This window comes from Gossypium hirsutum, chromosome A10, assembly GCF_007990345.1.
Source record: "Gossypium hirsutum isolate 1008001.06 chromosome A10, Gossypium_hirsutum_v2.1, whole genome shotgun sequence".
Taxonomy (NCBI): domain Eukaryota; kingdom Viridiplantae; phylum Streptophyta; class Magnoliopsida; order Malvales; family Malvaceae; genus Gossypium; species Gossypium hirsutum.
The window spans coordinates 4,283,309-4,301,016 of record NC_053433.1 but is presented as its reverse complement, the minus strand read 5'-3'; the positions used below and the strand labels follow the sequence as shown (position 1 = coordinate 4,301,016).

General features: G+C 30.8%; 3 protein-coding genes across 4 annotated transcripts; 2 read left to right on the top strand and 1 right to left on the bottom strand.

Annotated features, from left to right (window-relative positions):
• Nucleotides 1-690: 690 nt before the first annotated feature.
• On the top strand, nucleotides 691-6,110 carry LOC107937494 (p21-activated protein kinase-interacting protein 1-like). 2 transcript variants are annotated; one of them, XM_041079627.1, is made up of 6 exons: nucleotides 691-1,452; nucleotides 2,083-2,374; nucleotides 2,739-4,194; nucleotides 4,995-5,107; nucleotides 5,509-5,593; nucleotides 5,710-6,110. In XM_041079627.1, the coding sequence occupies exons 1-3, from the start codon at nucleotides 796-798 to the stop codon at nucleotides 2,801-2,803; spliced, it is 1,014 nt and encodes a 337-aa protein (XP_040935561.1). In that variant the 5' UTR covers nucleotides 691-795; the 3' UTR covers nucleotides 2,804-4,194; nucleotides 4,995-5,107; nucleotides 5,509-5,593; nucleotides 5,710-6,110. The 2 variants fall into 2 exon arrangements, with proteins under 2 accessions (XP_040935561.1, XP_016725872.1); XM_016870383.2 differs by having other exon boundaries at nucleotides 5,509-6,110.
• On the top strand, nucleotides 4,119-5,586 carry LOC121208520 (uncharacterized). The gene is made up of 4 exons (XM_041079382.1): nucleotides 4,119-4,194; nucleotides 4,995-5,107; nucleotides 5,336-5,389; nucleotides 5,509-5,586. The coding sequence occupies exons 1-4, from the start codon at nucleotides 4,119-4,121 to the stop codon at nucleotides 5,584-5,586; spliced, it is 321 nt and encodes a 106-aa protein (XP_040935316.1).
• Nucleotides 6,111-8,358: 2,248 nt separating the features above from the next.
• LOC107937509 (glutaredoxin-C9) lies at nucleotides 8,359-9,221 on the bottom strand. The gene has a single exon (XM_016870398.2). It carries the CDS (start codon nucleotides 8,945-8,947, stop codon nucleotides 8,609-8,611), a length of 339 nt encoding a protein of 112 aa, XP_016725887.2. The 5' UTR covers nucleotides 8,948-9,221; the 3' UTR covers nucleotides 8,359-8,608.
• Nucleotides 9,222-17,708: the final 8,487 nt, after the last annotated feature.

Here is a 17,708-nt window from a genome sequence, read left to right as displayed (position 1 = left end):
GTCACTTATATTATCATATTGTAACATTTTAGTCACTTATATTATCATGTTGTAACATTTTAGTCATTGAACCTTAATTGTCATTAAGGATATAACAGTAAGCTGATGTGACACATTAAATTAAGTTAAATTATAAAATTGGTCCCTATATTTTTTTTATTTTAAGCTTTTTTTTCTCTTTTATGTTCTTTGAATTTTTCTATATTTTTCTTTATTTTCCATTCTTTTCTCATTTTCCTTCTCCCTCTGTTTTCCTCCATTCTCCATTTATTAAAACTAGTCCCTATACTTTATTTTTTTTAATAATTTAAATTGGATAGATCAATCAAAGAGAGGGAGAAGCATAAGAGAATGAAAAGAAAAAAAAAAGAAAGTTAAAAGAATATAAAAGAAAAAAATTAAATTGCTCAAAACGAAAAAAATATGATGATCAATTGTATAATTTAACCTAAAATTTTTGTTTGAAATAATGATTTAAAATGCCACATCAGTTTACTATTACATAGTTAACGATAATTAACGGCTCAATGACAAAATGTTACAACACATTAATATAAATGACTAAAAGATAACATTTCAAACATAAATGAGTAAAATGTAACATGAGTTAAACAAAAAAAATGACTATTTTGGTAGTTTACCCTAGATGGATTCTATTTGAGTATAATAAGGGGACCAAAATCATAATTTCACCTTGTTTTCTATTGGTTCTTCGTTTGCATTCTTAAACCCGAACTAAAACCCTTTCCTCAAACTCTTCCTTCCAAACCAAAAATCTCCGCCGTTGCCGTCGCCATGTCCCTAATAGCAGGTTCCTACGAACGTTTCATTTGGGGCTTCAAACTGAAACCCCTAACTCATGACCCCCCTTCTCAATCTCTCACTCTTACCCAAATCTTCTCTTACCCATCCCACATCGCCCCCATAACCACCGTAGCCGCCGCTGGTCCAGCCGCTGCTTCCGGCTCTTCAGATGACACCATCCACATCTACGACCTCTCATCCGCCGCTTCCCTCGGTCCTCTTCACCACTTCTCCTCCTCCATCACTTCCCTCTCTTTCTACTGCCCTCCAAACCTCTCCTTCCCTCGTAATCTCCTCTCCGCCGCTGCTGATGGCACCATATCCATCTTTGACACGGAACCCTTTGTTCTTCTCAAGTCCTTTAGGTCCCATAAAAAGTGTATCAATGATTTGGCTGTTCATCCTTCTGGGAAGCTTGCTTTGAGTGTTTCTCGTGATGGGTGTTTGGCTATGTCGAATTTGATGAGAGGAAAAAGGAGCTTTTGTTGTAGGCTGGGAAAAGAAGCGACGATTGTTAAATTTGATGCGAGTGGAGACAGGTTTTTTATGGCTTCCGAGGAGAAAATTGGTGTTCATTTAGCGGAAGATGCTAGGTTATTGTTTGAGTTGGATAATCAAAAACGAGTTCTTTGTGCTGCTCCTGGAGAGGTTAGTTTCTCTCTCTCTAATTTTAATAAAAAAGTAAATCTTTTTAATATAGCTAGTAGCTTTGTTTCTTGAAGGAATAATTGTTGGAATGTGAAACATTACTGCTTTAAAATGTCTAGAGATTGGATTTTTATAGGCATGTCAGTTAAGGTTGGCTGCATGAGATTGTAAATTGTGTTATGAATTGAATAATTTGGTGTGGGGATGTTAGTATATAGGTTTTCTGTTTTGGTTGATTGATTTGAGTATGTGTTAGTGATGTTCTGCTTAAAGTTTAATAGAAAATAGAGCTAAAAGGTCAGAAGCTAGAAGCTCAACTCATTCACCATGTAGCTGAACCATCTTTTGGTATGAATCTACTGTTTGTTGGCGCCTTAGAAGATGGAATAAGGTCATTTTGATGGGGGGTATAGTTTTGTTTCAAAGATAGGGTGTTCTTCGAGATGTCAGCATCTTCCAAAGCTCGGATATTTAACACATTAAGAAAAATGTTATAGTGGATGAAGTTCTAGGATCCCAATGTTGTGGCAGTCTTCTAGTACTCTTAGGCTACTTGTTTCATGATGCACGATTCTTGTTTTCTCGTCATTTATAATTTGAATTTCTAAAGGCATATTGTGATTTTGCCAGGGTGGAATTTTATTTACTGGTGGTGAGAGCCGTAGTATTACAGCATGGGACACAAACAGTGGTAAGGTTGCTTATTGCATCGAGGATGCACATTCTACCCGTCTAAAAGGTATTGTTGTGCTTACCAAAGATGGTGGTAGTGATGATGAACCATATTTAGTGGCATCTGCATCATCTGATGGGTTTATTCGTGTTTGGGATGTTCGGATGGCTGTCAAGGAGAAGCCAAATCCATTGGCCGAGGCTATTACGAAGTCCAGGCTGACTTGTCTTGCTGGATCATCTCTCAAAAGTGAGTATTCAGTTTGTTCTTATGCCTACTGACTCGTCTGTCTAGTAAACTTATGGCCATATTGATGTCTTCCATTGCCATCAATATAACCATTCTAATTGTTTCCATGTGCTGTTAAATGATGGAAAACTCTTGCCTGAAATTATTATGGGAACTTCTTTTGATATGCAGTATTTGTGGTTCTTTCACCTCACAGTAACTTGTTTTGCTGACAATGCTAAACGATTATGACACAACCTGATTTTTTATTTTTTTTCTTCTCGGACATTTTTATATGAAGTTGTACACATTCTGAATCTCATGCGCTTGATTTATTGTGAATTGTAACTGCTATTCATTGATTCAATATATCTCTCTTTCACAGCTTCTAAACGACCTCGAATTGGGAAGAGTACTCCTAAAGAAGAGGATGTGGCAGAAGAAGTATAAGAAAATTTGCCAGTGAGCTTGAACTATGTAGAAGGGGTTTTGAGAGCTCTCTCATGGTTGCTGAAAAAAATCCTGTTTTTTGATTCACAACTGATAATTCTGTTCATATTGATTTTGACTGTCGAGTTGTATCATTTTATTTAAAATTTATTACTTAAATTGAGATTCTCATAAAATTTTCCATTATGTGTATGCACTTGATTGAATGTCAAACTTTAGAAGCTCAGGTTAAAATCCAATTCTTAGAAGAAGAGGGGTAAGAAGTGAGAATCTTTAGGGTGGGGAAATATCAAATATTAGCCCCCAAACTTTTACCACATCTGGTTTTAAAACTGAAATGATACAAACTATATTGCTGATTATATTTGGTATTTTTATGGAAGGTTTTCAAAACTGATCATGCTATTGGTTGTTTGATTTGATTAAATCAATCATTAAAAATAAAAATATATTAAAAATTCAGTTCCAACGCTGGGTTCAATTAATTTTTTTTTTCCATTTAATCTATCAATATCAAATTTTGAGTTAACTAATTTAATGTCCTCTAAATTGATATTTTAATTTACTTTTAGTCCAATTAGTTGAATTAGTCGATTTGGTTTGATTAACTTGCCTTGTGAACAGGTGTTTTGTGATTTGGTCCGGTTAACTTACCTTGTTCAATAAGTCGATTTGGTCTGATTAACTTGCCTTGTGAATAGGTGTTTTGTACCCTAAAAGAATATAATTAGAGTAAACTATTAAAATAATCACTTTTGTTTACATTATGTTACATTTTAATTATTTATATTTGAAATGTTACATTTTAATCACTTGTGTTTGAAATGATATTTAATGTGTCACGTTAATTTATTATTATACCGTTAATGACAATTTAAAGTGACTAAAATATTACAACATAATAACATAAGTGACTAAAATATAATATTTTAAACATAAATAACTAAAATATAATCTGAAAGTAATAGAAGTTACTATTTTTATATTTTATCCTTTATTTTAACATTCGAAAGCTCTATCATAGATATTTCCCAGCTGAAACAGGAACCCGGGCATAGAGTCGGAAAAAAGTTGTGGACTTTAACGAAAAGGCCGACAAAAACCCAGTTTTCGTTTCTTAGTGTACCATCAACAATGTAGCGCAAAGTAAAATATATAAAATCGAAATCCTGAAACCGTGTGGCCTCTCCACAGTAATAACAAAAGAATGCTTAGACTGGGTTATCTCTAACAGTTGTTTATCATTCTAAGGCATACCCCCCCCCCCCACCCCCAAACCAGAAAGAAAAAAAAAATTCTTCAAGAGTCTCAAGCCATGAGCCAAGAACAGAACCAACCTTCTCCTGCTGCTGCTCAGCCAGATCGGCGTCCTCCATTCGATCCCAGTCGAAGTACCCTTTTTCCTCTGTTATTTTTGCTTTCTGGTTTTTCTTTGTTTTTCCGTTAAGGGTTTTGATCTCTGTGCTTAATGTTTTCTTCTCTGTTTCTCTTTTTGTAAATTTCGGTTTTTATTGGTTTATGCTCTTTGATTAAAGAAGAGTGATCTTTATAGGTATCGCTTGGTAAATTTTTTTTTTGTTGGAAAAGTTTTGGGTTCAAAGAGCTGTGTAATCAATTGCTAATTGCGTTTACAGTACTTGAAATAGCTTTTATTATTTGTAGAAATTAATTGTTGGTATAATGATACTATGTGAAAGACTTAATTCTATTGCTTTAACCTAGATATTGATCTCTGTCTGCCTGGTTTTTTCTATTTGAGAAACTATCATTCAGTGCCTTCAATTTTATGCGAAGCACTCTTAGCCTTTTTTAAGAAGTTGCTTTAACTTGAAAGTATCTCAGTTACTTCAATATTCAAATGGTTATGGCTATTACAGTGTTGATGAGAGGGAGGGTTATGGTTTACTGTGTTGCTTGAACTTCATTTTTGTTGCATTACCTGTGGCTAACGCATATCTAAACACGGGTTTGGATATATGATCTAACAAGGATCTTCTAATTTCATTCACATCCGAGTCTGACTAATTTAGACGGTTTAACCTTACCTTCAGTCCACCAATGTGGTAGCTTGGTTAATAGATTTAGGATTTTTTTTAGCTGGGGATCTTTGAAGACCTTTTATGAAATTCTTCTGTAAACCTTGAAATCTCTTTGTTTCACCATCTCTTAAAACGTATGCATGTTTATGCAGTGATTGGCATTATTAAGAGGAAGGCATTAATAAAAGAATTAGCTGCTGTATACCATGGTGAATGCCTTGCATACTGTCAAGAACTTCTTGAGCTTCAGAAAAAGTGGAATGAGGTATTTCATTTATGTATATCTATTGAGTAACATTTTCAGTCTAAACTTCTAAATATGTAATTATGATTATCTTTGTTCTCACTACAATTAGTTAATTCTAGTTGCATATATACCTCTTCCTGCACTCTATAATACAAGGAATCTGTTCTATGAAGCCACAGCCCGGGGTTGTTATATTTTCCAATAGCTAATCATATATGAACTATTTAGAAGTGCTGTTAATTGTAGTTGGCCTTCTGGAACTGTCTGGAAATTGTACTTAAACATGTTCTTAGAAGTGCTGTTTTCCTAATCTTTGTGTTCATTGAGATCCATGGATGGTTTTCTCTTTGCTGTTGTTAAGAACCTATAACATTCTATGTTTTTCCCGCTATGGTATTCATTTTCTCACTATTTTACAGCCCTTTATTGATGATAAAAGCCCTGATGATTCGAGGAAGAAAATGAAGCCTCCAAAACGGCTAAAGAAGTCTCGCTAACCATACGGTAAGGTTCAAGCCTAATCTTACATGCAAATGTTATATCTATCAATGTTGTTTCTTTATATGCAGCTGAATTTATAAAATGCTAGTGTAAGGTTCATCATGTTGCCCAATTTACAGTTTGTTGAGTGGCCAGCAATACCAATCCCTCGTTTTTCGCTAGTGGTCAAATAGGTTAACAAACATTTGTACGCATATACGTCTATTTGCAAGATAATGTAATGGCTCTGAGATTTCATCACTTCCATTCATCCACATAAGAAACATCTATCTAGATGCATAATGAGTAAGTGGAGCCTGGAAAAAGATCAATCAGGATTTCTAGTTTCCATCATATTTCTGTATTATATGTAACATATTAACACATGATTGCTTGTCTAAGACAATCACAAATATGGTGTTTTTATACACGTGCTTGATCCAACTACTATGTCATCGAGCATCGGATAGTAGTTAGAAGCTCCCAGGTCATTGAACTTTATCTGTTTCTGCAATATTTACTTGCATGGTGGTTCCGATTTTGGAAGCTTGTCCCAGAGTTTGTTTCTACAACATGCATAAGATCATTCATTCTGGATGTGATTTGGAATTAATTTAATTTTTTTGTGATCTAACTCACTTTGTGTAATTGATTTCAACCGGGGGAAGATATATATGCAAACAAATCCATAATAAGGTATTCAGATAATAATAATAAAAAAGGCAGAATCTTATTAAATAGACATTTTACTATAATGGGATTTTGTGGAATTTTTTAAAATCAAATGGTGGAAATAAAGACAACAATCTATGGTTGATCATGTCATATAGTATTTGTATTAAAAAACGTGAATTTATCTTTTAATCAGTTTAATTGGTTTCAACATTATTATAGGAGAGAGTTTGATTTTTAAAGAAAAACAATGTATTTGGTAATTGATTTAACAAGTTTTAGATCATTAACACAATTTTTTAATTTTTGACGTGGTTTGATCAAATAGTTGTAGTCTTTTCATTCGTGTGTTTTAACCACAATTGTTGATTTAAAACGGATCTTACACTATCTCATTATAATAAGATATCACCTTGAACGTTGTCAACATTTTAGGCTGTAATATATATGTTTGTTTCATGGAAAATGATTTAGGAAATTTTTTATTTTTGTATTTTTTTGTGTTTGTTTTTTGGAAAATAATTTGGTCAATAGAAAACGACTTTCAAGTTAATGGAAAATAAGTCCATTTTATTTTAAATTGTAAATTGACTTAAAGAGAGCAAATTATTTTTTGAAAAAGTGCTTTTTTATAAATAATTGTATTTTTATATAAAAATAGCTTAAATCAAGTCTAAAATTATCATTATAATAATTTTTTATTTTAATTTTTAAAAATACTAAGATATTAATATCAAATATTATAATGTTGAATATCATTAAACATATATATTCAATTATTTATATTTAATAACATAATAAATTATTATAATTAATACAATTTATTAGTTTAATAGTAAATATATTTTACAATTTATAAATATTTAATAATAAATATTTTATAGTAAAAATATGAATATTTTAATTAAATAAATATGAGTATTTTTAAAGTTATTCTTTGCTTTATTTATTCCTTCAAAATCTAATGTGTGATTATCCACTCTTATATATGTAACATATGTAATTTAAGTTAAGTTTTAATAAGGCATTGCTTATCATTAAGTTTATATATATGATCTTAATTATTACAAAATATCGTGTTATTATAAAATAAATTTAGATTGTCAAAATGAAATACTACTATAATAATTTGTACCAAATATATTTATGCTGTGTTTGGTTCATTAAGAACAACTTTTAAAAATTGATTTTAAAAAAATTTGACAAAAAAATTTATTTTTTACAAAATCATTCAACTACAAAAAAACATTAACTTTATAAAAAATTAATTTATTTCCTAAAAATCATTTTTCAAAAATGTTTTAAGTGAAACAAACTCTCTTATTTTCAATAAATGGCTATTAATGGCTTCAACTAGTTCTTCCCATAACACTTAAAATGTCGGATAAAGCTTGACTGCCAGTAAAATATATATATATTCAATATATTATTAGTGCATAAATTTATAAATTAATAATGAATGATCAAATATTATTTATAAAAAATATAATTATTAATATATCATTTAAAATTTATATTTTGAAAGGATTTTATTTTAAATTTATTAAAATATGTATATTTAATTTTTGTTGGTACGAATACAGAAGTCTTCCATCCAATAATATAAAAAAAATCTAACTTTTTATAATCTTAAGGGCAAAGTTTGAAAATACTTTTAGGGTTAAAAATTAAATTATAGTTTGTATTATATTAAATAGTAAAAATATAGTTTTACTATTTATGTAGCCTATATTTTTATAATTTTAAAATGATTAAATTAAATTTTTATAATTTTTAAGTGAAGAAAATATAAATTTTTTAAAATTTTGAATAATTTAAATGAAAAATTTTCAATCTGAATGACACCGGTCGTTGCGGGCCCCTAGATACACAGCTGTGTGGAATATAATTATAAATCCGAAAAACTCTTAAAAGTAAACAGTCAACTATTTATCATCTTACGATAAATACGACTGTCCTTTCCATCGTTATAAATGGTTTCATAAGCATTTTTTTGTACACTCTAGAATCCTGAAATATGTATGATTTCCCCTATATGTGTTCATTTCATCTCAGGCAATCATTCTATCGTGTGTTCCGGCAGCTTTGTAATCTAAGAACTAGGAATAATTAACGAATATTAGAAGATTATTCAAATTTATTTTCTTCCTTGGATGATGATCTCAAGTCAGGGATTTCTACAAACAGGAATTTAGTAACTAATAGTAATGTTTGCTTAAGACAAGAGACAGTGAAATAGTCTAGATACGTATTTTGATGCTCAGGACAAAGAAGCTGACAAGTAAGAAACAAGGTCCGTCATTATTGATACGCTATGTACGGAAACACTAGCTACCTAGTTTCTAGGGGTGTTATAAAAGAAAATCATTAGAGCCAAAGTGCACCAGCATCTTTGAGGAGAGGGATCAACGTGCCATTGATGTGGGAAGCGATGAGGGTTTCAATGCCACCAAGGAACTTACCACCAACAAACACGGCAGGGATAGGCTGTCGACTGCCATCTACGGCGAGCCGAGAGAGGACAGCTTGAATGTCGGGACCTGCAACATGGTGGTCAAGCTCGATGGTAATGGGGGCAACGCCAAGGCCTAAGAGGAGTCGTTTAGCCACGGTGCACATGCAATCGCTGCCACTCGTACTGAAAAGGACAACTGCGTTGCTTGAAGCTAGCTGCTTCACTATCTCGTATGGATACTCAAGGTTCATTCTGTAAAGATCAGAGGCAGTTGCAGAAGAGTGAAGATGAAGTGAAAAGTGAAAAAGGAGTGTTAAATGGAAAGGGTTGTTTACAGGTATATATTTCCAGGAAAAAGATGAGAACAAAGCAGTAACGCAGAGAAAATTACGGTAAAGAATTCATTTTTACATTAATGTATAATGTATGATACTCAGTAACCACAAGAATAAGAAAGAAAGAAATGGTAACTGCAACTGAAACTGAGCAACGCCGCCAAAACCTGCCCAATTCGCTTCCAATCATTCACTACCCAAAAAAAAAAAAAAAAGGACTTCTTTATTTATTAGATTTCAAATGCCATTTTTTATATAATTAATGTATTTTTCAGATTAGTTTTATATATAAATTAATTCTTTATTTATCATAAATCCTTTCTAATAGCTTATTGAATTTATGTAAAATCATGATTCTCTTGTCTTTTCATTTACCATTCCTGTTTTTCTCTTGGCAAAAAGTTTCGGACCATGACAAATTAGAATGGATGTCATGTCATTTTTGGGTGTGTTTAGTTTCAAGACTTCTGCAAAATGTTTCCCTTTTCCGTAGAAAAAGTTAAAAACGGGGTTAATTACAATAGCCTATTGTACGTATGTTGGCCGCTTGTATCCCATAATTTGTCTTTCTACTCTACGTTGTTAGTATTTGAATAAAATATTAACTTAAAAATTAAGTCTGGATAAAAAAAACTAAGTCTATTTCAAATATAAGTCGAGTTTCAACTTGAATAATCAAGGCTCGAAATCGTTTTAAATTTATAATACTTTATATTATATTATTTAGAATAAATTAAAAAATAAAATTATACTAAATATATAATATTATTTTAATGTAAATATTAAAATAATGTTAAAATTACTATATAAAAAAATTCAACAAATAAAAAATGTATAAAATTATTAAATATTAAAATAATATAATATAATTATTTTAAAAAAATTAAAAATAATTTGGGTGGGCCGAAAATGGGTTTGAATTAATTTTTTAAAAACATGAACGAGTTTAAGTAAATTTTATACCCAAATTTTGGGACAAACTGAGTTTGGGCAAGTATAAAGTATGTTAATATTATGTTTAGGTTCAGCCCGACCCGGCTCATGAATCTCAATTTAGGATTTCAACCCTAAACTTAAATTTAAGATTATATATTTTAACTTGGTATAATTTAATATTTTTTTTTAATTTTAATAATCTTATACATTAAGTTTAAATATGTGTTAGCACTATTTTGAAATTTAAAATTTAGTACATATATTTTAATTTTGAGACATCAAGTCTCTACACTTTTTTAATTTAAAAATCTTGGTCCTTCCGTCAATTTTTCATTAGAAATGTTGATTTGACTATTTTAAAAAAAAGTAAAATAATTTATTTAGCCCTCAACATTTACATTTTTTATCAATTTGATCATTACTCTCTAAAAGTACATAAACAATTACAAAAATATTTTTAAAATAAAAATAAAAATGTAAAAATATTTTTTATAAAAAAAACGAAAAAAATAAAAATTTCCTTAAATAAAAATAAAAACAAGTTTTTTTTATTTAAAATCAAATTAATTATATATCAAAAACATTTCTATGTAAATATAATTATAAAATATATAACATATGTATAAAATTATTTTTAAATAACAATACAAACCCCTGAATGGATTCGGATTAAATTTAATATTTGTTGTAAAAAATACAGAATTTTATATAAAAATGGATCTCATTCTGGGAAAGTACAAAGACTTAAAACTTTTATATATTGTAACACAAGTCGGGCCAGCCCAAGGTTGGATGGGGAATCTTATCATATTGGGCTACAACGTAAGTAGGATCCACAAACACAAATACCTGAGCAAGTAAAAATCAGTTGGAAGTTCATGAGTCAATATCCAGTTTTTCTTTTCATAAATCGCCTTACTCTCATGGTATTCAGAGTACTTTAAGTTGGTTCCTTGGGCAAGTTTTGGAATTCATTGTTTTGTATAATCAACTCTCACACTGCTTTGTGGTAGCAAACCCTTCATCCAATCTCATCAACGCATGAAGCCTCTAGTGTTCAGTAATGGCATCGATACTCTCTTGCATAACCAAAATTGAAGTATTTTGTTGCAATTGCTGATTGCCTAAAGGGGTTGACATGGAAGCCTTGAGAGCTTGCACAAGAGTTGTACATAATAGATGAAGTAACCCTTCCTCGATATTGAATGTAAATTACTATTTTTGTCATCCTTTTAATTTTAGACAAAGTATTACAACTTTCATTGGTTGGTAGATCAATTTTGGGCGTTCCATGAAAGCACAAAACAAATAAGTAAAAACCAGTTGGAAGTTCATGGTCAATTTCCTTTTCTTTTTTATCATAAACATTCCTACTCCCATTGTATTCATGGTACTTTAAGTTGGTTCCTTCGGAAAGTTCTTGAATTCATTATTTTGTATAATCAACTCTCACACTACTTGGTGGTAGCAAACCCTTTATCAACTCTCATCAATGCATGAAGCCTATAGGATTTTGTTAAGATTGTTTATTGTAGCACATAAAGTAGCCCTTCTTCCTTGATATTGAATGTCAAATGCTAGTCTTTCCTCTTTTAATTTAGACAAAGTACTATAACTTTCATTGGTTGGTAGAACTCTTCTCACTTGACTAGCAGTTATATGACTGTATCTAATTTACATATTTTCCGTGACTGTGGCTTCGCAAGATCCATTAGGAAGAGCTTCATTCGTCCTAGTGAAGAAGCCAACTTCTTTTTCGCTAGCTGATTAGATCAGTAGTAACTTTTAGAATGATCTTAGTTTTCAATTATAAGGTAGTGAATGAATTATTTTGTTTTCTACCGCTTGCTGGAGGCTATGGAAAGTACATAATGATTTCATCTTTAATTGGGGACAATTAGGAGTCAGGAACTTGGTGATGGAGTATCGAGCTTGGGCCTAAAGCATTGTTGAGTCAAGAAGGTCACTTGAATTAGACTCTTTTAGATAACATCCATATGGGAAATGGAAGGAACCAAGATAAAAATGAATCAAAGTGAACTCATATGGTTTGGTCAGTGAAGCTCATGTTATCGTAGCTGCTGCGGGTGTGATTAGTGACAACGACAGGCGATGGGTGGTTGGATATAGCTGAAGTCTGGGATATTGCCCAGTATTGATAACTGAAGCTTGGGTAGTCCTCGATGGACTTTAGATAGCTTGAAATATGGGCTATAGGAAGGTGGAAGTTAAAATTAATAACACAGAGCTTTTCCAAGTTCTAAGAAAAGAATTTTAGGAAAGATTGTCATCATACTATCTTGGGACAAATTCAAAAACCGTGAAAAACACAATGGAGAGCGGTCTTTAAACACATGGGTAGAGAGCTCAATAAACTTGCTGACATCAAGGCTAAAAATATAATCGATGAAAAAAACCAAACTTGATACTCTTTTACAGGGGCATAGACAAGGGGCAGCGGTGGCCTTGGCCCTCAAAAAAATATAAGTTAGTATAATAATAACTTTGTACTTTAGTACCTAAACTTGAAGAATCAATTAGATCACACAAATTTGAAAAAGAAGTTAGCTAATCATGGAGAAAAGAGAACATAAAAATAAAATAATATTGAATATGGCTATGTATGATTTTAAACCTAAATAAATGTATTTATAGTGCAAAATTTGCACAATGGTTTCTCCAAAAGTGCCATTAATGAATTGAAGTAGTTTTTTAGGTTTTTAATAAATTTGCATTGTAAACTTCTATGTCATTTTTGGGTATCTTCTTAACATTTTTTGTCCTCAAGTCATGAAAATAGGTCTAGTTAAACCTTTAAATTCATTTTAAAACTAAATATTATGTGCTTAAATCAGAGTTCTATAGCTTAAGATATAGTCAAAATACTTAAGCAGTAATAAGTTGAAAGTCCAAATCGCAAAACTTAATAATTAATCTTTAAGTGTATTTTTCTCCAAATCTTTCATCTAATCCATCAAAAATCAAATATAAGTCAAAGTAAAATAATTAAGAATTTAAATGAGATGAAATTGGTGCACTTATCAAAGTGTCATCCTTAAAAAAAAAGTTCTTCGATAACAATTCGTGAGTTTCTCAAGAAATTCATCTTCCATTACTAAAAGTATTTCAAAACCGTTGTTTGTAATCCTGTGAAAATGCTACTTTCTCTGATGGAAAAACGTTTTGAAGGGATGTAACTTTTGAAGAAGTAGCTATATCAATATTTTGGAAGACATTTTGAAGAGATTTTGGTTTATATAAAATAATCTCTCTAATTTTTGAAATCACTATTTCTTTTGCAGCAATATGTTTGAGAGAGGTTTCCTCCTTGGACTAGGCCAGGCCAGTGTTACTTTTAGGTATTGAGAGAGTGTCTCAATTCAGTTTTTGATTGGAGACCTAATCTTATTAGGTTCTTGCACACCTTAGAGTGATGCAGTATTTGAATTTTGTTTTTACGAGGAAGCCTTCTAAAATTCTACTTCTTGAAGACATCTCATATCAGGATTTAATGGGTTTGGAAGCTATTTTGGGTTTAGAGGAAGTGTCATCCATTTTTCCTTTACCTTTGTCTCAAAGTTTGGGGTATTTTTGAAGATATTTTTTGGGGAGAAACTCAAGTAAGAATTAACTTCTCTTTTAAGATAATTCAATTTTAAAATTAAATATGCTTAACATTGCTTTTGCTATTTAGCAAATATATGTTATAAAGCAATATTTTGAATTTTTTTTTTTTGAAAAACTTCTTATGCATAATTCGCGATCAATTTGTAGACAAAAATTTTTGATCCAGTATATCACTTTTTACTATTGTAATATACAAACGATTGAAAATTCTATGAAGTACCGAATGTGAATCCAACATACTAGATATAAAACTTATAACTAGAGCTGTTACTAACTAATCTTAAGCTAGGTATGGTTAATCACCTACGAATTTACTTATTTTAGAATCTACTTAAACGAAACCTTGGAAAAACCCTAACAGAAAAAACTCAGCCTACTTACCATTTTTAAGTTTGGAAGTATGGTTACGCATAGGACGCCTGTTCTAGCTTTATGACATTTTTATTATGATTTTTTTGGTTTCTAATCAACCTAAATTATTTTACACCTAATGACTCCACTATCCTACAAATTATGAAGAAAGTCCAAATTTCTAAGGCATTGTCAAAATTATAATCTAAATTCTAAGTAAATATCTAATTGCCTAGGAGCTCTATTTCTGTCACTGGTGAGGCGATGCTAAATTCATCTGTGAAGGATAAGGTAGTCTGGATCCATGATAAAATGGGGCGCTTCTCTGTAAAGAGATTGTTGAACCCAATGCTAGAGGTTGGTGCTTCATGTTGTGATTTTAGCTTTGGTTGAGTCTAGAAAATGAAGATCCCACCAAAGGTGAAATGTTTGTTTGTGGATGTTGGTGCTTGATAGAGTTCCAACTATTGTTGTTTTAGTTAATAAAGGTATTCATATATGGCCTCACCATATATTATGCCCATGGTGTAAAAGAGTGGAGGAATAAATCGTTTATTTATTTTGTCTGCATAGTTTTGTGGATGTATTTTGAAAAAAATTGTGAATGGTGGAAAGTTCAGTGATCATATTGTTTTATTTATTAATGGATGTTTTCAGTTATAGCTTTGTTGTTATGGGAAGGCCATGGTGATCGATCTTTTGTGTATGACAATGTTATCGTTGTGGTTAGCTTGTAATGAAGTGCTATTCGAAAATAAGTACTCTAATATGGAGGAAATTCTCTTTTTGGTGAAATTGCATTCTCATTATTGGTTGAAGGCTTTGAAGGAGAAGGTTTAAGTTTTGGAAGCAACTTGGTTGGAAAATTTGTTGAGGTGTTTTATCATAAGTGGAAAGTCACATTGCGTGAAGCTTGCAAATAGCCCTGTAATGCCCCTAACTCGAATCCGTCACCGGAATAGAGGTACGGAGCATTATCGGAGTTACTGATTCATTTATCAGATATTTTATTAATTCGATATCTTTTCTTTTCCACGTTCAAGTCTCGTATTCAAGTCATCCGGATCTTTATAAAGAAATTTGATCGTCGTTTTCATTTATTTCATGTTATAATATATTCAACTAATGCTCTAAACAAAATTATCATTTTACCCCTAAACTTTTAATTAATGACGATTTCATCCTTAGGTTAAAATAAAATAAAATTATTGTAATTTAATCCTTATTTCCAGCCGTTATTCTCACACAAATTGATAACAACCTATGAATTCTATAAAATGTCAGAATTTTCCATAATTTCAACACTTTTCAATTTAATCCTTAAAACATGTTTTTCCCTGATCTTGAGCTAAATTAATAATTTCATTCAATTTTGTAATTTAAATAATAAAATAATCCATTTCATGCAAATTGGTCATTTCTAACATTTTTTTTACAAAATTGCCCATAAAATTTTACTTTTATTCAATTTAGTCCATGAGCCTAAAACATACAAATTAGCTATGCTAGCTGAATATTCATACATATTTTCCTCCTCCTCCTCTCTATTCCACATCCTTAATTTATATAACATGCAACAAGTAACATTATCAATAATTTCACTATTTACTTATGTATATTCAAAACTGTCCATTTGCGTCATAGTCACTAAATTATTTATATCTTAAGCTACAGAACTCGAAATTAAGATCCGCTAATTTTCACTGAAACTAGACTTACTTATCTTATTACCATAAAATTTTCAGAATTTTTTGTTTAGCCAATAAGTACAGTTTATTCTTTAAAGTTGCCACTGTTCTGCTGTCTGACAGTTCCGACCCTTCTTCACTAAGAATTAATTATCTCATCGTAGGAGATTCGTATGATGTTCCTGCTTATTTATATTGAAAATAGACTCTTTAAGGATTTTAAAAATATAAATTTAATCCCTTAATTATTTTTCTCCAATTTTTGATGATTTTCCAAAGTCAGAACAGGGGAACCCGAAATCATTCTAACATTGTCTCACAAAACTTATTATATCTCATGATTTAGAATTCCATTGCTTACACCGTTTCTTCTATAAGAAACTAGACTCAATAAGATTTAATTTCATATTTTATTCATCCTCTAATTAGATTTATACAATTTTTGGAGATTTTTCAAAGTTAGACTATTACTGCTGTCCAAAACTGTTTTAGTGCAAAATGTTGATTTTCATTCTGCCCCAAATTTCACAGTTCATACAATTCAGTCCTTACTTAATTAACCCCTCAATTAATTAATTTTCTCAATTAATACTTTTCCTCGACATTATAAGTTCTTTCATAACTATTGAAATTCAGAATTTCCACATAAAACTCTAACTTCAAACTCTTTTACAATTTAGGTCCCAAACATTCACTTTCTATTCAATTCTTTCAATAAAATCAGCATATAAACAATCTAAAGCTCTAATTCTATGTCAAATCATCATATACTTCCAGCACATATTCATAGAAACTTTCAATTTCTTTCATAGAATCAAGAACTAATAAATTCAACAAATGGACCTAGTTGTAAAAGTCACAAAAACACAAAAATTTCAAGAAATAATCAAGAATTGAACTTACTTGCAGTAAAAATATGAAAAACCAGCTTAAGGGAACTCTTCCATGGTGTTTTTTCTGATGAGAATGCAGAAAAATAAAGAGAAATCTAGATAATTTCACTTTAGTCCTAGCTTTATTAAGTAAATTTTGTAATTTTCCAATTTTTCCCTTAATTCCCCTTATTTTCTTGGTGATTTCATGTTCTTGCCGTCCAGCCCAAATAGACCTTGGGTCTATTTCCTTTTAAACCCTCTTTCTTTTATCATTTAAGCTATTTAATCATTTCCCACAATTTTGCATTTGATACAATTTAGTCCTTTTTGTTCAATTAGCTATCAGTACTTTAAAATTTCTTGACGAAACTTTAATACTAACTTATTAACACTCCTTAAATATTTATAAAAATATTTATGGCTCGATTTAAAATTCCCGAGGTCTCAATACCTCGTTTTCAATTTTAATTATTTTAATATATATATTTAGTACATTTCACTATTTCAAAATTTTTCCTAACTTCACATTTAACTTATACTCACTAAATTAATAATATTTCCTACTCATTTGTCGGATTTAGTGATCTCGAATCACTGTTCCGACACCACTAAAAATTAGGCTGTTACAAGCCCACCGTTGGTTGTATCGTTAAAATTCAACGTTGATGGTGCGATGAATCTATTGATGGGATTCGGTGAACGCGGTGGAGTTTTAAGCGATAATAAGAGAATTATGTTGGCCTTTGTTCTCTAGCACGTTACAAGCATCTGACTCTCATTTTTTGCAGAACTATTAACCATTAAAATAACATTTGATGTTTTTGTTAAAACAATGCGACTACATAAAACTGTCTTGCTATTGAATCTTATTCATGTAATGTTATGAGTTGGATTGTTAACAATGGGAATCAAACCTTGGATGTATTGGAATGTTTTTGAGGAGATAGATAAACAAGTGGAAGATATTGGTGTTGTTAGCTTTGTCAATGCATTTAGGAAAGCTAGTAGGATGGTCGATACTTTAACTAAGGCTTGTTCGGAAAAATCTAACATGTTTATGGCCTACTGGAAATGCAATTTAGGCGTTCTTGTGTCTAGGTTGGTGCATTACCTAGATGACACTCCCCTTGGGAACATATATATAATATAATATAAGGACTTGGGAAAATATTGTTTGCTTCTTAGACTTGCATTTTTCTT